At 32.0% G+C, this 24,405-nt stretch overlaps 2 protein-coding genes across 2 annotated transcripts; one reads left to right on the top strand and one right to left on the bottom strand.

Annotated features, from left to right (window-relative positions):
* The first annotated feature begins 366 nt into the window (after positions 1-366).
* On the top strand, positions 367-8,270 carry LOC125068790 (CLK4-associating serine/arginine rich protein). The gene is made up of 16 exons (XM_047678102.1): positions 367-566; positions 668-765; positions 869-1,047; positions 1,193-1,354; positions 1,464-1,570; positions 2,419-2,591; positions 2,788-2,957; positions 3,378-3,474; positions 3,767-4,009; positions 4,169-4,222; positions 4,367-4,495; positions 5,525-5,591; positions 6,469-6,541; positions 6,944-7,049; positions 7,506-7,586; positions 7,688-8,270. Exons 1-16 carry the CDS (start codon positions 468-470, stop codon positions 8,208-8,210), a joined length of 2,361 nt encoding a protein of 786 aa, XP_047534058.1. The 5' UTR covers positions 367-467; the 3' UTR covers positions 8,211-8,270.
* Positions 8,271-8,668: 398 nt separating this feature from the next.
* LOC125068858 (homeobox protein DBX1-B-like) lies at positions 8,669-17,420 on the bottom strand. Its single transcript, XM_047678198.1, has 3 exons — positions 17,183-17,420; positions 10,435-10,652; positions 8,669-9,031 (listed from the first exon to the last, which is right to left on the bottom strand). Exons 1-3 carry the CDS (start codon positions 17,418-17,420, stop codon positions 8,885-8,887), a joined length of 603 nt encoding a protein of 200 aa, XP_047534154.1. The 3' UTR covers positions 8,669-8,884.
* Between the last annotated feature and the right edge of the window lie 6,985 nt (positions 17,421-24,405).

The following is a 24,405-nucleotide window of genomic DNA, read 5'->3' as shown; positions in this document are numbered from 1 at the left end:
CAACCCATATAAAAAGAATCAAATATTATTTCTTAATAATATTATTTATTGAACCCAATACAGACAGTTATGCAATTTTGAATAATACTTGATTTATTGCCACTATTTTATAAAAGTTGTTAAACTTAACAAGATTTAAAGGAATTTAACAAAATGTACATAATGATAAAATTCTACAAAATTACACCACAGAACTCTGTGTTCAAACTTTAACTATCATGATGGGCAATTAAAAAAATTATATTATTCTGGTCGAAATTGAAATTATTAAAATTCCATGTAAAAAAATAAATACTTCTGGTAACCCTGTTATATGAAGGAAGAATTTGACAAAACAAATTCAAGTGACATTAGGTTTTTTAAAATGGCGTCGAAACCCTAATGCATTTCATTTTTCAGACGATTGTCGTTTTATTAGTTTGTTAAATTAGAACATATTTCATTATTTACTTCAATTTTAACTCAATATGTGGCACGAAGCAAGAAAACAAGAGCGAATGATTCGCGGCATGATAGTTGATTATCGACGGCGAGCCGAGCGACGCAAAGATTTTTATGAAAAGATCGTAAGTATAAATTACTCTATTCTAAATACATTCCGAATAACCAGATAATTAAATAGTGTCATACACAAAAGTACACTTATAATACAACTTAAATTTTGCAGAAAGCGGAACCAACTCAGTTTCTACAACTTCACGGAAGACAATGTAAAATACACTTAGACCCTGCTGTTGCTGCAGCAGGCGAAGGTCCAGCTATTATGTTAGTACGGTTTATAATATTATAAATTTTAATATTATCATCTGTAATTGTCTTATATTAAACAACAATCCTTAATTTAATCCTTAATAATATAAAATTACAGGATGCCTTGGCAGGGTGACATAAACAATATGATAGATAGGTTTGATGTTCGTGCACATTTGGACATTATCCCAGATGTGAAAGCCCCTGATGTACCACCTGAAGAACTTAACCAGGAAGAGCGACAATGCAACTATGAAAGATACAGGATCTTGGCTCAAAATGCTTTTTTAGGAATAAGTAATACATTATTTTAAAAATATTTTAAAACATAAATGCCAATTTATGAGATACAATCATAGGATTTTTTGTAACTCAATACTTGTTAAGGTTTTATATATTATGATTATTCATTTTAACATGTTCTTTTCCAATTTTATTGCAGGTGAGGATAAGTTTCTCCAGCAATTGGCAATTGAAGAGCAGTTTGGAGTGACTATTGAAGAAAAGGAACTGCAAAAGGAGAAGTTAAGTGAAAAGAAGGGAACGGGTGCTGCTATAGGATACGTTTATACTGATCCAGGGGCACAAACCTCCAGCTTTAACGGTAGATACAGCATTTCTTATCCAGCTGTGATGAAGATTAAAGTTTGGGGATAAGTGGCATCTTTATGAGATGTTTAAGGATATTTTATGGCATTCAGTGTTAATTACAGGCCCAGATGTAAAGAAAGCGGAAGTAAAAGAATCTGATGATGATTCAGATTTAGAAATCATTGATGTGGATCTTAGCATTGATGTCAACAAAATGGAAGCTTCACAGGTGAGACTGGGTGATAATTTTATTTTTTATTATGGTGCTATGGTTTAATCATAGGTTTTAATTAAATTTAAATCCAATAATTGATGTATTTAAGCAATTTTAATTGTGAGAATAAATATTTCAGTTCAAGTTGGTGGTTTATATTTATAGTAATTTTTATAAATGCCAGCTGAACAGAATCTAAAGTATATCTGTTACTTTTAAATTAATATAAACATGGTAGTAATTCATTGTTCATTTAGTGCTTAATTTTCTTGAGTATTGAATAAGATACACTAACATTGTCAGTTATTATATACATTTGAAATTAATAATTAGTTTTTGTATATACAGTCACAAAGTTCAACAAAAATAATAGCATACATACTGAATTCAAATTATCATGTAATATTAAAAAAAAATATTTAGATTTTTAAGTATGTGCATGAACAGATTAAAAAACTGGCAAAGTGACTAAATTTTATAAGCTTATATTGAAAAGAATTTATTTTTAAAATAGTTATATAAAACTTATGTTACAGTGGCTTTTGTAATATCCAATCATCAAGAAGTTTATTGAAAATAGAGTATAGATACTTAAAAAATATTTTTTTAAGTATCTATACTCTATTTTCAATTAATTAAAATTTATTTCTTAATTTAGGGTATTTTGAAATATTGATACAATATTAAAAATTTGTATGCAGTCAGCCAGACTTCTTAACATTCATATTTATAAATAAAAAACATGTTAAAAGTCAATAAATATATATGTAAAATTGCACAAATATGAAGGTGGGCGCAGGTCACAACTAAACTATATGAATGTCTTTGTATGTATGTTGTTAACGAAATTGTATGGAGTGCAGGCTCACGAGTTGAATGCAGTTGGACCTCATTATGGTATGGCGGGCTGTGATCTATTCTCGTTCCTGACTGGAGATGCTGATGATGCAGAGCACCAAAAGCAATTATTGCGAGAGGAAAAGGAAAAGGCGATGTTTTCTGGACGGAAGAGCAGGAGAGAACGCCGTGCTCATAGGTTATTTGATATTGCTATTGATATTGCTATTGACGTGACGTTGATATATTTATATAAATCTTAAAAAAATTGGGACTTGATGATATTCTACCAAATAATTTTCAATAGCAATTCAATGCTAGGAAGGTAGCAGTGAGTGAATTTTGTCAGTCCAAGTTCACGTGGAGATCGTGTAGTAAAGGTGGGCGTTGCGCAGGGACAAGAAGCTGGCGACGCGCGTGGTGAGCCCGCCGAGCTACGCCGCGCCGTCCGCCTTCGCCGCCGCCAGCCGCTCGCCCTCGCGCTCGCCGTCGCGCACGCCCTCGCCCGACCACGCCACCATCGAGTTCATCACCTCCTTCGGGCCCGATGACGACGACAAGCCGCGTGAGTCCTCTCTTTCTTCCTCTTAACTAGAACTACACTTTATAGGAATGGTAGTCATCCTACTATCAGTAACTCAAGTCGCCAATTGTGAGTAGCCGCGCCGCTTGTTGCTAGATACTAGTATTAATGATGAACAAAAATTATGAATCTTAAGAAGACCCTTTTCAAATAGAACTGGTTATTGACCAGCAAGGCCGCTATTTAGTACCAGTTAACCGATGTTTATCTTACATATAAGATTATTAAATAAATAGTGGATATTACCTACCTATATATACTTATCCTTTAGAAAAGGGCTTTATTATTTTTTCCAAAATTTTTAAACTTACTTAAATTTTACATGCTTTCTCATTCAAGGGTCGATGTGTTACCCTCAATATATTTTATAAGAAACTCAACAAAGCTATTTTATTTCGACAGCACATAACTCCAAACCTTTATATGCTGACAAATTGAAACAAAACTTGAAAAAGCCGGATATGCTGTATTCAGAGGCCGTCCGAAAATTGAAGCCTCGGTAAGTGAAAAACAAACACTTTACAAACTAACTAACAAACTATATTTCCTATTATCGATGTTTTGAACATTAAAATTGTAACAGGCACATATCTATAATCTTTTTGCAGCAAAATGTAACAAATATATTATCAGTCAATAATTATATATAGTCTTACTGTTTTATGTGGTTAATAGAATATAGTTTATAATGGGCATACACGAGATTGTCAAAAACATTTAAGTCCAAATTAAACATTCCTTCGAAATTAATTGCTACAGCATCTTTTTAGTTTAGCTAATGATAATTTCAGATCTCGATCAACAGAAGGGATGCGTTCTCAAATCGGTCCTCGAGGGCCGAATTCGAGGTCAAGGTCACGATCCTGTTCCCGTTCCCGCTCGAGGTCGAGGTCCCGTTCGTTCCGGAAATCGAGGTCACGCTCTAAATCGTCTAGGTCGCGATCTAAATCCTTCAACTCGTACAAAAGGACGAGGTCGAGGTCGCGTTCCAAGTCGAAGAACTTTAGAGCGAAACTTTCTAGGAGTCCTATAAAGTTCGTTAATTTTTTTACATCAATTACAATCTATTATATTAATTTAAAAAATAACAGCAAAATATTATTTACATACAAAAATCATACATTAAGTGCCTATTATAATTTATAATATAATTAATTATAACTTAATTTAACATGTATTTTCACTCTTCACAGTAATGCTAGTGGGTTTGCTAACCGTAATAGATCCAGGTCGATGTCGTATGAAAGGTAAGCTTGTATTCTTATATCATACTAACGGAGGAAAACGCGAATACGTCTACTTATAATTTATTTCCAGAAATGTAGCCTGTAAATCATGGAATAATGGTTAAAATTTTACTATTAATTATTAAAACTGCCTAAATGTTCCAGTAATGAGAGGAATACGGTTCAGAACAAGCCCGTGCCTCGTTACTACGGGCGGCGTAAAGAAGATAAATCGTCTAGTGAATTATCCTTGGATTCAGATTCCAGCGAGTCGCAGGACGACGACAAAAATAAGTAAGTTTATATTTATTTGGATGTATGTCGTGTGCCAAATGTATATTCGTCTAATCGTGTTGGTGAAAAAGGTTACAAAAACCTTATCCTCGGTGGGCCAAGAGGAGGTCTAGGCTCAGTAGTGCGACAATAATGTCTGTTACATTTTTGCTTTTTTTTTGTATATGTTAGGCTTAACAAAGAAACATGGTCGTTTGGGGGAAAAATCGCGTTGTGGTGACTATAAAACATTTGTTGTTTGAGCCTAACATTTTAAAACAACTGGAATGAATTTATATATTGCCTAATTGTACTTTTAATATGTCATACAATAGAGTGAGTTTATATCCAGTCTGATTTAAAATAAAATATTAGGAGAGCCTATTAGGAAAAGTGATATTATATCTTTATTACTGTCAGGCAAAGTAGTAAAGTTTAACGCGATTGATACTAATACTGAGATTTGCAAGTGCAATTAATAACGTAATTTGTCATGACTGTATCTGTGTTCCTTTTCATAACGATAATGTTAAAAATGTAATAATCTATTATTTTTTTATCAGGATAAAAATTTAGTTGATTGTTCTATGTTTTTGTATGTTTGAGCAATTGTAAAATATGTTGGATGTGGCTTTTTAATGTGGTTTGAATGAACTCTAAGCTATAAAATAATTTTACGGAGCTTTAAACTAAATTTGCCACTTTAAAAAAAGACTTATAAATCAGTGTAAATCATTAAAATATTATCAAGAGGTATATTTGATATATACTGTACTGCATTCTTGGCTTAGGTTCTGTCTTAACCTATCTATAATCTCATTACATACACATTAATTAACAGTTAATTATACATTACAAACTTGAAAATGTAAATAGAACATTTCGTACCTTGCAAATCACTGATTGATTATTTGTATATAAATTGAATATGTAAAATGATATAAAAATATTAAACATAAATATATATTGTAATGGACACATGCAAAATGTTTCAACAATAAAACATTATTTTAATGAGCGTAAATGATCTTGGTAATATTTTCGTTACAGATCGGCGGTTGGCAATAAATCAAACGCAAACCCGAATCAGTTACGATTAACTGGATCCAGCTCCAAAGTCAGTAAGAATCATTTATTATTACATTGTACGCTTACATTTTAGCACATTGAGTTAGTTACCCTTAGTTTATGGAATGAAGATATACTTTGCTTCATCGGGATTATCATTGTGGTGCTATTTTTTGTTTATAACATTTATTCAAAATAGGCCCTAAAACAGTGTTTGGCTTCAAACTTCCGATTAAAGAGCATTTTTCAAGTCTTAAACTAAGGAGTAGTTTAAGACTTGAAAAATGTTCTAAACAATTTCAAACCAATTTGTTTAAATTGTCTAATTAAAAAAATAATAAGACAGTAGATTTGACTGATGTTACACTTCCAAAGTTATTTCACAAAAAATAACACCAATATCCAAGCATCATCTTGTTTTAAATAAAATATACTTCTAAGTACTTCTTCAACACTTAAAATATTTTGTTTTTTTATACTGCATGTTGCATTAAAATGTTTTAAGTTCAAATGTTGAAAAAATTAACAACAATTGAAGATCATCGGTACTGAAGTTTTTGTACAAACCTGTGGGTGATTTTGTTCTAAAACTTTGAATATGTGATAAAATATAATATCACACTACTTTTTAAGCTACATAAGCTTACTTTAATTTTTTCTTAGCTGTTGTTACTTCTGATGCTTTATTATGTCTTTTATCATTTTATATTTGAAATAAAATCGAAGACAATATAAATATACATTAATTTAAAATATTAAATGTTGCAATCTATTTCATTTATAATTATTACTATTGTTTTATTTGATTTTAAAATCTTTTCGTCTAATAGATGAATGTATTTTTTTAAATTAAATACAATATAAAAACAGTACAGAATAAGCTTAATTTTTTTTTTCTTATTTTATTCATATATTTTATTTTACAGGGTCCGTCGCGTGAAACTCTGACAATGAAAGAGAGGTTGAAGAGGAAAATGCAGGCTCAGTTGTCGCGGCAGTGTGAGTTAAACTGTGCAAAAAATATTTACTTTTCAGAATAAAACTCCTGGTTGTATTTTATTTAGGAGTACTATGCATTGCTAGTTTATAGTTTTATTATATTGAATTAAGAAGATTTCTTGCTTTACATCAAACAAATCTTATTATAATTATACCCACATGTTAAATATTATTATCATGACTATAGAATAGAATAGCTTTTATATTTTTTTTATAATAAAAGTTCGTAAAGATTTATATATACACTAATACTACCCGGCAACGCTTCGTCTACGGAGGTTTGAGTTAAGATATATAATATGTATGTATTTACATTTTTTAATCCAATATGTTAATTAAAATACGGTGTGGTACGTATTTGTGAAACGGGTCGGTTGAGTAAGAAATTGTTATTTTTCTCAGTGCGAGCAGACAAGCGCGCCGAGGCAGAGCGTGTGGAGCGCGAGTGTCGGCGACAGGCGCGGCGAGACGAGGAGATGCGGGAGCTCGCCATCAAGCTGCGCCGCAAGTGAGGCTTACCCTTCTTTTTTAAGTCATATATGGCAAACGAGCAGGAGGTTCACCTGAAGGAAAGTGACTACCACCGCCCATGGACTACTGCAACACCGGCCTTTAAGGAAGGAGTACGCTCTTTTCTTGTCGTATTGGTTCGGAAAAATCGCCGGCAAAAGCTGGTTCTACAGAGTGGTTGTGCGAGGCAGAAAATGTCTTAAAAATCGTACTGTTGTGGATTTTCGGACATGTAGGTGGTGTGGATGAAACTTATAATTTTGACGAAATGTCCGAAGGTGAAATTCAGCAGCCGGGATTAATCCATACAATACCTCGGAACATTCCCCGTGGAAAATTCGGTAGAAGATGCAGAGTGATCCAACATCTCTACCCAAAGCCAAAGGATCAAGCAGATTCGCAATTATTATTTGCAAAATACTTGTTAATTTTTTTAAATTGTATTCTTTTGCAGACAACGTGAAATGAGACACCAACGGTATCGTCGCTCTAGTGATGACGACTCGGACAGAAGTGCAAGTGGTTCGTCTTCGAGGTATACAATATAATTATATACATTATCAATGTCTCATTCAGCAAGCAAAGTTTCTTAATGTTATTTTAAGTGTTTTGCTTTAATTGTATTCTACATTCCAGACAATCCCCAATGTCTGAAAGGAAGAGAGATAATAGAAGCCGTTCTAAAAGTAATCCACCTGAAGAGAAACGTATACCAGTATGGGAAACTGATAAAGATCCTTCGCCACTGCCCTACAGGTCTAAACAGTCTGAAACGGGCGAGAGTTCTTACTATTCCAATTCTAGAAGACGGTATGGAGATAATACTGAAGAATATACTAGAGACGATAGAAGAAATGATGATAGAGAGCCAAATTATTATCAAAATAGACATGATAGATACCAGAATAGTGAATATGGACGTAATTACGAAAATCATGAAAATTATAATCGTCATGACAACTATGAGTCTAGATTTGAACATGATAGGCACCAAGGACCGAGTTGGAGACGTCCTTATTCCCAAGGAGGGGGAAATAGAACTCGAAGTGTTAGGAATTCTGAACATAGTTACGGTGGTGGTCCGTCGAGCCGCCACCGTGACGAAGAGAGTGAAGGTTCTAGCAATAACAGAGGCAAAGTAAAACTCGTAGATTATTAAAATTAAACGCCAAATGTATGGTTGTTTTATATTAATTAGATAAGTATATAATAAAACATTTAAGCTTACAATGACTTTTTTTAATAACTTATTTACAATTTATACAACATTATCTTTTACCTTATCTTAACTGTCAATATGATCTATTTAAGTTGAGGGTAATTTGCTGCATCTTTTATCAAAATATAATTTTGCAAGCAAATTCTTCAGATAGTTTGAAAAAGGGTATTAATACAAATTATATATAATTTAATATGTGAATAATTTTAAAATAACATGTCTAAAATTAATTTTACTAAAGAATAGCGTTATGAATTTGTCATTTATTATACAAAAACTTAAAAAGTATGTTATGATCGAGTTTTTATTGCCATTTTAATTTTATCAAATACAAGAATAATATTTTCGTTTTGATTCTATTTAAAGTATATTTCAGTTAAATATTTACTTTTGGTTGATATATCGACCCTTAGAATAATTTTTGACTAATGTCCATAGACTATCACATTTCAATACCATCAATGTCGTAAACAACAAAACAGTTTTATGTAGCAATAATTATATGACAATAGAATAAATGCTTATAATTAGTAATAATTATGCTATATTCGACGTGAGTTGTAATATTATTTATTTTATATATAGCTCAAGCAATAAGAAAGTGTCCTTTTGCACTAATCACTCAATGTATCGACATCTATGTCTTCGTTATCATCATTGGCTGTAGAGTCAGGATCACGAGCAGTGACTGCACCAAGTCCCGCACGGCCCTCTTTCGTGTGCCGCCATTTCATTCGTCGATTTTGGAACCATACCTTAACCTGTAAATAGTATTTTATATAAGACATGTTTTTCTACCCTTACATACATATATATATGCATTTGATCCTTGATATATATGTTATTAAAATAGCTAGATTAAAAGTTTCAAAAATCTTTCACTTCATTCTTAAACATGGGTAGGCAAAAATCTGGTCAGTTACCATATAACCGCCATTGCGGTTACACAGTTATGTTGAGTAACTTATTATTTGTGATAGTCCAAAAGTCGTTTAATTTGTAAAACACAATAAAATTCATATAAATCTAGTACTTTTTCAGTTTTGTTTGTAATAATATTATAATTTTTTAATTTTGACTTTTATTTGTGCCAAGAGCGCACAGATTATTCACCAATGTAACGTGCGATGGAGAAGACACGATGGAAATTGAACGCTACAGTCGAGATAACAGACATTATAATATTATAGTAAATGTAATAAATTAATATGTATGTGTCAAATTCAATTCTACGAAGTAGAACGAAACTTGTAATATAATCTAAAGCAAATTAGCTTTGGTTTTCTTCCGACTGCGACCCTATCTAATCTCTGCTGTGTAAAATTTTTCATAATTGCAGAAAAATGAAACGAGGAATATTGAAAAATGCTTCAACATAAGGACATCTCTGAAAATTATAGAGCTCACAGCGCACATATTATTGCTCCTATTTAATTAAGTCATCCGAGTCCTTCAGACCTAGTTCTAACCTAGCGTCGTGAAAAGTAGGTGCATAAAAAATTGCAATTATTTGCCCAACATTTATTTGGCTGCGAATACAGTGGCTATTCTTGTTATTAATTTTATTGAAAGAAAAAAAAAACTTGTACCTAACACAACTGTTAGTTACATTAATATACTTGTACAAATCCATTCACTCAAGAAGACGCGAGCCTAAAGACTGATGGATTAATTGTCAGGATGGTATTTATTGTGAAGTAGAGGCCTTTGTCGTCTACCCCGACTGGGCTAATCAAATAGCTTTGTTTATAACTACATGTAAAACTTAAAAACGGTTTATCGGTTTATCGAATAGATAGTGTACAAAAACTTCTATTTTATACTGCACCTATTTTTGTATTCCTCAATGTTTGTCCTTATATTTTTCATATTCTATTCACTCTCAATATCTTATTAACAATTTAAGTAATTAATTGAGTTTAATTAAAAATCATACCCTCAAAATATCACATGATTAAATTTTTGGATTTAATTGGACACGATGGAAATATAATTGCAACGATTTCGATGGAAAATCAATATTATTTTATTGCATTGTTTTAATGAAACTACTTTGTCTTTAATAATACTTACGGTTATATAATTAATATTGAAAATAAATTATTATGTTGATTATTTTGTATGTACTTATAATAATCATATAAAAATAGTTAAATAAATTTACCTGTGCATCAGTAAGGCCTAACGTAGCGGCTAACTGCCGCCTATCTGGTTTAGTAATATACTTCTGTATTTGAAACCTTCTTTCTAAGCCTTTTCGTTGTAAATTGCTAAAGACTGCACGGGACCATGAACGTTTTCTTTTACCGCTGGAGGAGACGTCGCAACGCGGCGCTGCTGATTGCGTCGGCGATGATGTTGGTATTGGCAGTCGGTATACAGCTATGGAACAAAAAAAAATTATAAATACAAAAGTGTTTATTCAATAACTCACGAGTCACGTATGATAAAATTATAATTTAGGCCAAATGTAAATGTTATTGATATTTAATAATTATATGCCTGTTGTAGTGAAATTTTGTCACTTATAAATTTTGCTATTTTAATAACATATAATCGGAGCATTCTATTTTATACAATAAGTAGTAATTTATTTATTATTATTCCGAATTAAGAATATAGTGTTATATTACTTCAGTTTATTTCGTGTAATTTAAAAAAAAATTAAACCCTGAATAATACCACTCATCCTCAGGTAAGTCGTTGAACATAGGAAAAAAAATATAGGCGCACGAGTATAAATTATAATGACATAAAGATTTGTAAATTGCGTAACTGGAAAAGTCAAAAACAGCGTCTCCAAATTTAACCTATCTATAATAAGTCAATTTCTTCACATGGGCATTACAAAGTCATTTTGAAAAAAAAAAATCTAATTACTTCTCCTAGTGTCGCTGAATCATGAGTAAAACAAAGTTAGATATAGCTTTAAATTTAATACTGTAAGTATTAAATATATTAAAAGCACTTTGTTGATATTTTTATTTTTATAAATAACTGTTGCTGCTGTTTTTTATCATTGCTATTAGGTACCTTTAATGTTTTAATATTTGCTGTTTTTTTTTTAATTTTCTAATACATGTTTTTTTTTTTAATTTTCTAATACATGTTTTTTTTTTAATTTTTTAATATTAGTTTTTAACTATTATGTTTTGCTTAGTCACATAAATTAGCAAGCTGTGGTCTCCTGTAATTTAAAGAGCACAATTTTTGTAACATTTACCATTGTTTTGTTTATAATTGTATAATGTGTATCTTTTGTTGGAGATCCTTATATAAATAAATAAATATATAATAAGTTCTTTTAAAACATTAGATAATCCGTAAGGATAACGGTCGATATGTGGTGGATTTTTTTAGTGGCTTTTTTCAGTGGCGCTTTTTCTGACCTCCTGAAATATAGTCAAGTAATCCCAATTTTTAAATCAGGTCTACAAAATTAAAGACCCATCTCTGTACTACACTCAACTCTTTGCAAGATCTTTGGAAAATGATGAGTGAGTGTGTATCGCGAAACTTAGGAAGCTACGTCATTATGGCATTACTACTCAATATTTTGATTTCGTATTTGAGCAATGGGATTTAAAGTGTTAATGTAAATGGAAAGAGATCTGTGACACACTAGTACACTATTAATATAGATCCTAAGCTCTAATGTGAATGGAATATATTTGAATAGGATCTGCTGCCGACACAGTAAAAATAATTAGACTATTGACCGATGTTGAAACTGCTCGCCTAGTATATAAATAAATAGTGTAGAATAATATTTCCTCACTTTAATGTCCCATGCCATTCTGCTCTGGGGTAATGCAACCGATGTCAATATGTTTTTTATATAGCAGAAGAGAGCTACAGCGTTATATTACAATATATGTATGCCTGGGTCAAAATATCCTTACAGATGTAATTAAAAAAAGTTATAGCTTTTCAATATATATATGATATTGAAATTGAACGCAAAAAAAAATAAACGATTTTTCAGAAACTGTGACGTAGGTAGGTGTACTGCTAACACTAGGAACATGTATAAACTCAAATTAGACTAAAAACGTGGTTGACATCAAATAAATCATAAGTGGCAATTGTTCTTCGGAAATTGTTAACGGAGGACACACAGTCTTGTCGCTGGAGCTAGGTCTCTGTACCCCGAGAACCCCCTAGGAATTGGAGGCCTGCAGAGGTGTAGTATGCGTAAGCGATCCCGTGACGTCCCCTGAAAAGATGAAGTGGGTACTGCTGGTTTTTTACCGCAGCGCTGCCGAGCCCGGCGTACCCTCCCACATCAAGTCGAGGAAACGCGTAATGCGTTTTCCCAGCGAAAAAAAGCACACAAACTTTGTTTTCGGTATTCATCATCTTGATTTTAAGATTGAATGAATTAAGATGAATTTATTGAATAAGTCGTTTATTTTTAATTTTACACGAAAAATGGTCATTACCACATTCACAATTAAATTTACTACAATTTTGGTCCTTGACTTTTTACTGATGACTTTTTACCAGGATCGATATATTTCTATTTTTATCTGAACACATTTTTGTACTAAAGCTACGCCCCGTGTAGCATTAGCACAAAAATGTTATAATTTTAAATACACTTTTCCGAGACAAAATATTTTTTTTTACAAAAGGATCCCAGAAAACAAAATACCAAAGCATTTGTGCGGTAAAGGATAGATATTACAAAAGTTACGTATTATCAGTTGATTGCATATTTGGGAAATAAGATCTCCTCCAGACTATATCTAATGAAAAAATGTATATTTTTAGTAATGTATGTAAGTATGTAAGTTACAATTGTAAAATATAAAAAAAAGCTCGTTGAATTTCTTTCGCTAGTTGTTCTCCAGCCCAACCTCTTTATTTCCGAACCGGTGGTAGATCTAAGTTAATTTTTTAAAATCAATGATCAAGTCAAAAGCTTTTAAATTGAATGAAGATTTAAAACTTTGACTTTGATATATGATTAATGAATAAGAAGTAACCAATTACCAATCAGGTGGCGCATTCGGTCATCTGCTTTCCTACTCTCATTATAAAGTAAAAGATCACTAAATCGTAATCACGCTGTATGATATTCCACGGCTGGTGTAATTTAATTTCAACGTAACCGTAGTTTTAGTTTTAGTCGTTTTTGAAGTCTGTTAGAATTTATTACGCCAGGTGATTCTACTTCGGCGTCGGTGTATGTTTTCGTCAAAAAAACATAACAAATATATTATAAAATATATATAGCTTATTTGGTCCATGGTTTAGGTACTGTTTAAATCCATTTGATAAATAAGTGGTCACAGTAGACAGTGGTAGGTGGTAACGAGCAAAATGACGAATTAAAAAAATAATTAGCGTAAGTTTCGTAATTGTTTTATTGTGTATGTGAATTTCTATTGTTGACCTACGATTTTTTAGACCTAACCTAACTAGTTATGATTATAATTAAGTACATTTATTATAAATAAATTAGCGCTAATTAAACCGCTTCCGTTCCGCGTCCGTTTGTCAGAAAATTCGTTATTATGAATGTTAGAAATAAAGAATTCTGTATTTAGGCTGAGTAACAGACAGTTGCTTTTTTGAGAATTCATCATCCAAAAGGGAAAAATTTAAGATGAAAGTTCGTCATTTTTGAAAATTAGAATTCTGATAATCTGTGTTTCTTAGAACTTTGCTTATGAGTTAAAGTCACCTGTTCCAACGTTTTTCAACAAGGGGGTGAAATTGGAGCAGTCAGATTGATATAAGTCTGCAATAAGAAAATCGCTGTTTACAGTTTTTCGTATGACTTAAAAATAGTTTTAGTTTTAGTCGTTTTTGAATTTTGTAGCCCAGAATGTTGAAATTGGGTATGAATGTTTGTATGGAAGTCCAAGATCTAACCTAAAATATATTTTACAAGCGTTTTAAATAAAAAGTTAGGCATCTAAGAGTATTAAATAAAAGATAAACGTTTGTAGGGATGTTCGTCATTTATCTAATTAAAACGTCTTTAATATGTAGGCTGAACTAATATTATTATAAAACCGTAAAATTATTTCAAATTGCTCCAATGTTTACGATGGTACATCCCGTATAAGTACACGTCTAGTAATAAGATAATTGGCTTACAATTAAACTAGAGAAGTGTTTAATATTTTATATGTAAAGCAGAATAAAATAATATCGTGTCAGCAATTCTTATGATTTTATTACAATACAACAATAAGAACAATACAATTGAACAATAAGAATTTATAAATAAATTATTACGTGATTGATTATAACCTAATTACTTACATATTTCGTAATCGAATAAGCGTTTAAATATATTTTTTGTAATTTAAAAACAAATGAAATTTCTGAGATAAAAAAAAATTAAAAACTTACTTATATTGTTGACTTCATTATTTTTTTCTTTTTTATAGATTCTTGAAACAAGATCGACATATTTACACATTATAGAGTAATAGTAGGAATCAAATTCTTATACAGGGGATACACCACTACAGGCGTTAACATTATACATTTTAAATAACAAAAAAAAACTAAACACTACACTCCGCGTTAATATATCGTTAAAATATGAACAAAAATATGAAAGAACATAAATTACTACAACTAAAAAAGAAATAAATCATGAAAAAAAAAAATTAACTTGACACTAATTAAACAAAGAGGTTATTAACATTTTCTTACAAGTATTTCTATGGTATAACTATGCTATACCTACATAATATATCAATATCATTAGAAGCAATATCACTGTAGCTATATCGGAACATAGGCGTAAACATCCTTACTTTTGAAGGTATTTTGAATTGGGTGACGTGAATCGTTCTTTGGACATTTATATAAATTTGAGAATGTAACTTTTGTGTTTATACTATACTGACTTAAAATTACTGTACCCTTCCCATATATGTAAATATTATGATTCTCTGCCTAAAGGTTGCCTGGAAGAGATCGCTGCTTAGCGATGAGGCCGCCTGTTGCACCTCATGCAACTTTTGTGTAGCAAAATTGTAATTTTTAGTTTTAAGTTAGGGTGCAATAAAGAATTAATAATAATAAATGTAACTTTTGCAAGTCTAAGTTTTATTCAAATACTTATTATTAATAAAAAAATGCTTATCCAATTACTAAAATAGTTGAATCTTTATAAACACAAATCCACTGTCTATACTCCAACTCTCGAATGGGACGGAAAATCAGACACAAGTCGAAAAAATTCACGCGCTGGCCTCACGGCTTTATGCGTTGTCCGAAACACGGGAAAGTAAACATTGCCAATTTTCAAACTCCGGGCTGCTATTGAGATTAATGAAATCCCCAATAATTTATATGGGGTTTTCCTTTAAAATCAGGGTCTCTGGAAATCTGCGGTCTTATAAACTAGCGATTAGACCAATCACATAGTCATGTAACGAAGTAGTCGAGCTGGGGAGGAGTGTTTTCGCCTGTTTTGTTGTAATATTGTTTGGGAAAAAATATTTGATAGAATTTACATTACTTCTTAATTTCAAATGTCATGTAAGATAAACTACTTTAAATACCTATCATAATCAGAATAATAATTATTTAAGAAATCGTTATTTATACATATAGTTAGTATCCGACTTATTTATCCCTTTCGATTCCCGCATCGGGTTAGATCTCCAGACACAGTAAGAGCTCACGGGCTTGAAGACGCCTTTCGGTTTTCGCAGTATGTATGAGCTATAGATACCTTGTGTCATGGTGGTGTTACACTCGAAAATATTGTGCATAAGGTGACGGACCAACACCTCCACGGTAGCCGTCCAGGTTGGGTATTTTTCTTATAATTATACCTAATTAAAATTCATTTATAATACATATAAATATTTTAAACTTTTAGTCATATTTCATTCGTAATTAAACCGTTGTATATCAATATAAGTCGTCGGGGCCTTATTAACAGGTGCTTTTAAGCTCTACAATTTTTCTACAGAAAACATTCAGATGGTTCCTCTTTATGTATCACTTACCTTATTTTTAGGGAACTATGATATCATGTCCTTGTACTGTAATAATACTGGGTCACTCACCCCCAAACCTGGACACAGTAATTCTAATATTGCTATGGCGGTATAATATGTGATAAATGTCTCTTTAAAAGTTTCACAAATATAAATATTGGAAAAAGATTTTTTGAAATCCAGTGTATAATACGATTCGGAGATTTCTTCTTTCAATGCAAACGTTTAAATAGTAACTCTTTATAGTTCGCACGGGTAGAATAAGGCAGAACGTTTATATCGAATGAAGAACATAAATAGTGGAACATAAGTAAAGACAAAATATTATTTTTATGGCCTTCTCGGTCGTACATAGAACAACTCGCCAAAGTTTCTGCACAATCGTATGATTGGTTTGGGAACGCATGAGGAAGAAACAACAACAAACATTTAGTCGACAGAAACGACATGAGGGATAGAGAATATATATAGGGAATTATAAGTACATATTAAGTATATAGGATCATAATCTATGCTATAAATTAATGATAATTCGTATTGCGATTTCCATAAAGATACTTATAACATTGGAATATATTTTTAGTAAAGTAAAATTTGTAATATTTGACCATTTCAAAAAGATTATTAATACTTTTAAAATTTATATACCAGACTTTGCTTACTTTAACGGACATCTTGGCATTGATAATTTAATCGAATAACAAATCCACTTTATTTTAGGTTAAATATTCATATTAGCCTGAGGCAAAATCCAAGGAAGATGAACTGTGGGTCAAGGAAGAAAATCTTAGCTATAAAACCGACGCTAATGGTACGGAAAAAGCACCCGTTAATTATTCTAAGACATGGAATCGAAGTTACAAATGGCCTCAATGCCGACCTTCAAAAGAAGATGGCGCTTTAAGAAGAAGAAGATGTATATTTAAAAAAACTTACCTGACGTAGGCCTTAAAGCAGGATGCAAATGTGCATAAGACAAGGGTAGTTGTAGCTGAAGAAGAGGAGGTTCGTCTCTACAGCATCTGTATAAAGCAGCCACACATCCTGCACAAGGAGGCTCTTGTGTTCGCGCTTCCGTCACTTGGGCACTTGATGACGTTTCATTGTTCCCAAGTATACTATCCACACTAAACTTCAACTTGGACGTATTTACATCCCCACTGACAGACGTCATGACTCCATAACAAAATAAATTAGAAAATATACAGAACGTACCTTCTGTTACGAACGCAACTGAAAAACTGAGCTTGGCGCGGCGTTATCAACGCGCACCGCAGAGCAAGCGCAGGAGATGGGCGTGTCGAGCTCGATGAGAAGATCTGATTGGCTGATCGACGCTGGGCGTTGCGTATGCGCCGCAATGGAGTGCTTTCGAACACTGAACGGACTGATGTTACAAACACTGCAGTTGTTTACAATAAACTGACTCCTTAATGTGTTTTATATGGCTTTGCAAGTTCAATTTAATTTTATTACTCCCAAGCTTACGTCATGTGTTAGAGGGGGTAATGTATGTTTAACATATCTATGTAAAACATTAATCACCCTTCCATTTAATCGCATAATTGTAATTGATTTCAAACAAATAATAAATATTTAAATTGCATAGTTTATTACAAATAGTTTAAATTTAAATGTATTCTACTTAGTATAGTCTCATCAATTATTTGAAGTCATATATTGAAAGCACCTAATATAAGTATTAGTAGATAGGCCGTAAATTCCTAATCTATACACCTAAGAAATTTGGCAGCTCTTTTCTTTGTTGCACCGCCAAAAAATGGAACTCTTTATCAGCACACGTGTTCCCCTCTTCTATAACCTGGGTTCCTTCAAACGCGGCGTGAATAGGCATCTTGCGTGCCGGCATGACGAGGGTGACTAGTGCAGCTCTGACTATACTGGTCGTCTTCGCGTTTGACTCAACTTCCACTTACCATCAGGTGGAGTGGTCTACCCGAAAATATAAAAAAATATATATACAAGTTTGTATTTTATACATCAGTATAAAATATGATGACTCTGAAACTCATTTCAAAGCCGGACTCTTGACTGCCGGACTTGTGCTCTGTCCTGCAATTATCCACCATGTTATTTGGGTCGTTTGTCCACCTAGTCCACGGGCGTCCAATGCTCCTTAATTTTGTTAAAAATTTATATTACCATTTCCTTCTAAACGATCCATAAAACTAATAATATATATTTTTTTAACCTCCGATAAATGTAATCTTTAAATACCTGATACATCAACGATCCATTCACGAACAACTGTTCGTTCTAACTCTAAAATCGATTACGATTCAGTTTATTTTGCTTGTCAGAAAACACCTGCGGTCCATCCGCGGCACCCGATATAGATGCAATCATTACATCTCGCAGAGCCGCGTGCTATTGTTTACCTAATACAATTACCGGAGGTGAAGCGAACAACTTTATAAATTTAACTAATAAAAAATATTTCCTTACAAACAAATACGTTGGTATCTATTTTAAGCTAAATTATTAGTAATAATAGTCTTAACTTTTCAGTTATCAAACTATCAGTGAGTTTTTTATGAGACGATATATCCTATAGAAATTCGAAAACCGTTTGAAATTATTTTGTTCCAAATTTAAACAAATAACAGGGCATGTTCGCCTACATATCACACGTATTCCCTTGCCTTTTAATCCGACGGGACGGCAATCCGATACGATCGGAAAGAGAACAAGCACAGGACCAATGAAATTTCAGATTGTCAAAGAAGTCAAAAAACAGGGTCGAATTACCTATTAGGAACAAACAACTGCTTGGAGAACTTGCATTGGTTCGCAGACCCAAAACAGCCCAACAAAATTAAAAATAAGGTTTAATGTCAAATTTCTCATTACATCACATTAGCAGCTAAATTAAACAAGCCTTCTATATCAATTATCATTCCCCCGAGTCTTGTAACTTTTAAGTTACATCAATTAGCTGTGAAAATCAAGCAGACAGAAATACTTTCACATTTATAAAATTATAGTTGCATTTAAAGGATATACTTAGTTAGATATGGAAAAAATATGAGCACCTAAGCTGATTAAACTTTTTCATTTTTATGTGGTTTACATCGTGCCCGTGCCAAAAATCTAAATCAAATATACTTACTTTAATTTAATTGTAATTTATGATTTTATTTAATGTCAAGCTACCAACATTTCGAATCTATATAGATTCCACTGAGAACAATCGAAGAAGACGCTCCATAGATACCTACTCTTTACAAGGTTATCATTTAATGTTCATTAATATTTAATTCATATAAATCAAATATACCCTGCCTGAAAATCACAAGTAGCCAGTAGTATCCACGCTTTTTTTTTATTTTAATTGATTGGCACAGTCAAAAAATGGAATTTTATGATAAATAATATTGTGACGTAACTGTAAGTAAGCCTCAAGCTCCAAGATTTTTGATAGACAGCTCTCGTTTGTAAAATGAAAACAGATTAAAGATCTGTAGCGAAGTCAAAGTAACATGCCATAAGACATATGTAATACCATGTATGTACTATGTATATATAATAACCAAAATATACCAGACTAGCAGTATCAATTTCAGTTAGTTGCCTAAGTTTTCTATCCGCCTATGCTCAGTTGAAATATACATCTTTTTTTGTTTAAAAATACGTCTGAATGTGTTGTTTTTAAAACTATCCTGTATATCTAGACTAGGAAATCATAAGTAAGTTTTTGTTATAGTTCATCTTCATAAACTGTATTGCGTACCTATCAAATTTCGATTCTGTAAAAACCACGGTCGAATTAGAAATCACTTTTCAAATCCTTTTTCAGATGCGGTCGATAATGTTTCATAACCTCCAAATATTCATATTATTATTTATTGTATTTTTAACATAAGCAAATCATTGCTCGTCAGCTGACTAACCAGAATTATGTACAGCCTAAAAACGCCTATTTTTATTCTTCTAGATATCATAGCATTAATTTATACCTTTTGCGGCTGCGCACGGGTCGAATAACTTCATAAAATGTTTATATCCAAATACAAATAAATCTATCAGTTTATGCGGACTTCGCCAGTAAAACTCCTAGCCGGCGTAATTTTTTTACCACATCTTTATCAATCATCTTGATATTTAAAAAAGTCAATTTTCCCAAAACCCGAAAAACTGTAAAAAATCTTGTTTGTATAAGTATGAAATTGACAGATTTCGACACTTTTTGAGAGAACATGAAAGTTTGCATAAGCATAGTTGTAACTGGGTACTAAACAGCGATGCAGCACATGAACTTCGGTTCGAACGAACGCCTGATTATTGGTATAATTTTACATAACTATACAGAATCTGCCAGATTTGCTGGTCATTTAAAAAATATGAAACTGAACTGAACTGTCTTATCATTTGAATATTGATATTAATAGTTTCTACTCTTCGTCTTCACCTTTAGCTTAGGTACATTGTATAAGTACTTATAACAAGTGTAATTCAAACATTTTTTTATATCCCTGTAATGACTGACAACAATTTTCTACGCTAATAAAATCAAATAAATACGTAGGTATCTTTATGCACCTCATACTAAAAAAAAATCATTGTACAGCCTGAGAAGATGTGCAAAGTATGTCTTACCGATAAGAAGACGATCTCTTCGAATTCGCACCATTTTTTAGGAGTAGAGATGGATTTGGTGGACAGCGTGTCTTCATTCATTTATCTCTCGATAGGCGGAAAGGAAACATTCAATCAACTAACACTATTCACCATTGTAGCAGCGTGGTAGGCTAAGCTCCATACCTTCTCCTCAAAAGGATAGTAAGCCTTAGTCATATCAAGTGTGGGACATATTGGCCATTTCGACACCAAAAGAAAGTCAGACGGACACTTTAAAAAAATATTATAAAATATTACTTAACCGAAAGATTGATTAGAAGCATTGCTGTTTTTTAAAATATATATGGTCATGTAGATGCTTTTCTTATTTATAGTATTGGTTGTTATTATTTCGGGTCTCTTAATCACGTCAATTGCAAGCAAAGGAGGTCTCAGCCCAGAAGTGAGACACTTACAGGCCGTTTCTTTGTTTATAACATTTTTTATTTTAAAAACATCCGAACTTGAAGAAATAATTTGTAAAAATAATTAAATTAATATATAAAATTTTGGTTATTACATATTTAAGCTAGATTATGTAAAGCAATTTCTACACTATATACTCTGGACCGTATGGAACACATTTTTTGTTAATATGACATTATTGTTGAAACAAATTTTAATGCACAAAATATTTATTTATCTGTGTGCGTAGAAATAATAAAAGATTTTGATAAGAATTTAAGTAACTACATAACATAATAAGTAGGTAGCCTTAGTTAAGAATGGATCAGATGTAAATGTTCAATTCCCACGCAAACAAAGTCGTGGGCACATCAGCTTGTGTGCCTATACATACCTATTGGTGTGCTTAATTCCCTTAAACTAGTTGCTCAAAGCTCTGAATGTGTATAAATCATATTTCAATACAGCGCGAGTGAGCTCCGTATCTCCTTGTAAACCGAACGTCAATAGGATCAAAAGATTTGCCTCGAAATGTATTGCATCCCCACACGTGCGAGATATCAGCGAAACGTTGAATTATAACTATAATCATTTACTTTCCGTAAGCAATATTGCAATATATCTTGTAATCTGCAAATTCCCGCAAACATTTTTCTTTTCAAAATAAACAGTTCTGAAACTGTATTAAGGGCGTTAAGGGAATTTAGTCCGTGGGTATGCGTAATGCGAATCATCTTTTAATATTGAGAGATATTTTTGATCAATGAACAAATTAATATTATTTTTATCACTACAATATTTTCAATTTGCTTAAAAACAATTTACAACACAATAAAAAATCTAAAAGAAGGATAATGGTCATAACTGACAAATTAAGTTAATTTATCGCGGTTTCGATCTTTAAATCGACAAACGGGTGCATCTTACGACCGCCTTGCTATTCTGATTTGAATGACTTTCCGGAAATCACTTCTTGAGGAGATTTATTACTGCTTAGGGCGAGCGCACACACTCAACAATACTCATTTTTAAATCGTACGATTATCAATAAAAATAAGTAACAACGAGACTTCAGATTCTAAATTCTAAATGTATTAGACTAGCCACCCGCCCCGGCTTCGCACGGGTGAAATGCTGATAATAAATATCCTACAGAATGTCTCACACAACGTTCACAGCTTTTTGTCATTAGACAATACAAGCCGCTATGTCCTCCTGCATTTGAAATCTGTAATATCTTCGAAAATATTCTGTATCGACAGCATTTTCGACTATAAAGTCAATGTTATCGCCCGATCACCGAGATACGCCATGCCACAATTAGGCCATTCGAATGGATATAAGTAGTTGAACTAACAAACAGAGCAACATCCTTCCTTAATCGGGAACGACGTTCGCTGATCTTTCATGTCTCGTGTGGTTTTATTTATAATTAAATTTTTAAATAGCTTTATCGTAATCGTTATAAAAATAACTTTGTTTTGTGGTATTGTATCGTATTGACTTCGTGTAAATTTTACTAGCAATATTTCTACATAATTGGAATTGGTCTCTATACCAATAATAGTCCAGTCATAACGTCAGTAAAAAAATTAATATAAGTACATGTATTATATATAGAACTTTTAAAAAATAATTAACTTCTACTGACGTCCAAGATTTCCTACGAGCTTTCGGCGCCACCTTGAAAAAAGCGGTATTATTTTTTGCCCTTTATGTGCTCAATGTTATGATACAGAAATTGCTATTATGTACATACTTTTTACGCTCTCTAATTTAGATCATATAATTTTTATTCACCGTTGAGCCTTGTGGAGATATCGGATGAAAATTAAACAAAATTAAGACATTGTAAATTTTTAATATACTTACACATATTGTAAAAATGTTTATTAGGTACTTACTAGGAGAACAAACTCCTTTCCTAATAACTGTAAACGCTCAATTTTAGAAAAAAAAAGACAAAGTGTAATCTGAAATCGGTTATCCATCTTATAAAAGTACTGCTACTGCTACTGATGGATGAGGAAGGTGAACCCTTAGAGTACAACTAAGTTTAACTGCATCTCCGATCTATCAATAAAGTTCAGTCCAACCGTTTGTTAACACGCTCGGACCTATTGAGAGCATTTGCCACATTCTGTTATCGAGATCGAAATTCCGACATTCCAGAGTTTTGGTGTTGTTCGTCTCTTGATAAATAACCGCGCCGTTGCTCCATTACCTGCATTTCAAATAAACTTTATGGTATCTCAATCAGATTTCAGTATAAAAGTTACGTTCACAGTTTTAAAACATTTCGTTTCTTTAATTTACAAGAACATTAAATATGTTGAAATACAAAAATTTTAAGCGTTGAAGTGTTTTTAAAACATTCCAAATGACAATAGGCACACGAACACAATATCATTCATATATGAACTTTACATTTTATTTAAAACATATCATCGGTATTAATAAAAAAAAACAGTAGGTAATGTAATGATTGCATAAATGTAATTAAATAAACTAGACTAAATAAATATCTCTTTTAATACCTAAACATAATACAGAAACAATTTACAACTCTAAAATTAATATTAGTAGATAATTAAGATTTATATCGTATCGTAAAACTAACACAACATTTTATTTTTATTTATAAATGAACCGAGATTGTATCTACAATATCGTATTGACAAAAAACATTTAAATCCCATAAAACAAAAGCATCGAAACAACCGAAAGAAGCATAAAAGAAACCACAATTTTTATTACTAAATTGAATAAAGGGCATTATCAATTAGTAGGTATCGGTACCCACGACGATTACTTATATAAATCGTTGGTTCATATTGGATGTCTGTGTCGCCATAAATATTAAATATCGACGCTGTTAAAAATATCCTCTTACAGTTTACGAGAGCGCTCACAGACATGTTTACGTACGGGAGGAGGCAATCAATTGACTTTTTCGTTCATTCTACATATTTATGGATTTTTTTCTCATGCACGCACGCTTTCTCAATATGCATATTATTCGAGATCTTGCGGTATAATGCTTTATTGGTTTTCAAATTGTTATAAATCGATATCATTATCGTTAGTTACGCTGTGAATGTTTGAAGAATTTAAGA

Source organism: Vanessa atalanta, chromosome 14 (genome assembly GCF_905147765.1).
Source record: "Vanessa atalanta chromosome 14, ilVanAtal1.2, whole genome shotgun sequence".
NCBI classification, from domain to species: Eukaryota; Metazoa; Arthropoda; class Insecta; order Lepidoptera; family Nymphalidae; genus Vanessa; species Vanessa atalanta.
Note: the sequence above shows the minus strand (reverse complement) of the source record. Positions and strands in the feature narration are given on the sequence as shown.

Coding starts and splice junctions, on each gene's coding strand:
- LOC125068858 (XM_047678198.1), bottom strand. CDS start 17,420: ATGACGTCTGTCAGTGGGGATGTAAATACGTCCAAGTTGAAGTTTAGT. Junction 10,653..17,182: donor TGCTTTAAGGCCTACGTCAG/GTAAGTTTTTTT, acceptor TTTGTTCCATAG/CTGTATACCGACTGCCAATA. Junction 9,032..10,434: donor TAGGCCTTACTGATGCACAG/GTAAATTTATTT, acceptor TACTATTTACAG/GTTAAGGTATGGTTCCAAAA.
- LOC125068790 (XM_047678102.1), top strand. CDS start 468: ATGTGGCACGAAGCAAGAAAACAAGAGCGAATGATTCGCGGCATGATA. Junction 1,355..1,463: donor ACAAACCTCCAGCTTTAACG/GTAGATACAGCA, acceptor TGTTAATTACAG/GCCCAGATGTAAAGAAAGCG. Junction 4,223..4,366: donor AGGTCGATGTCGTATGAAAG/GTAAGCTTGTAT, acceptor TAAATGTTCCAG/TAATGAGAGGAATACGGTTC.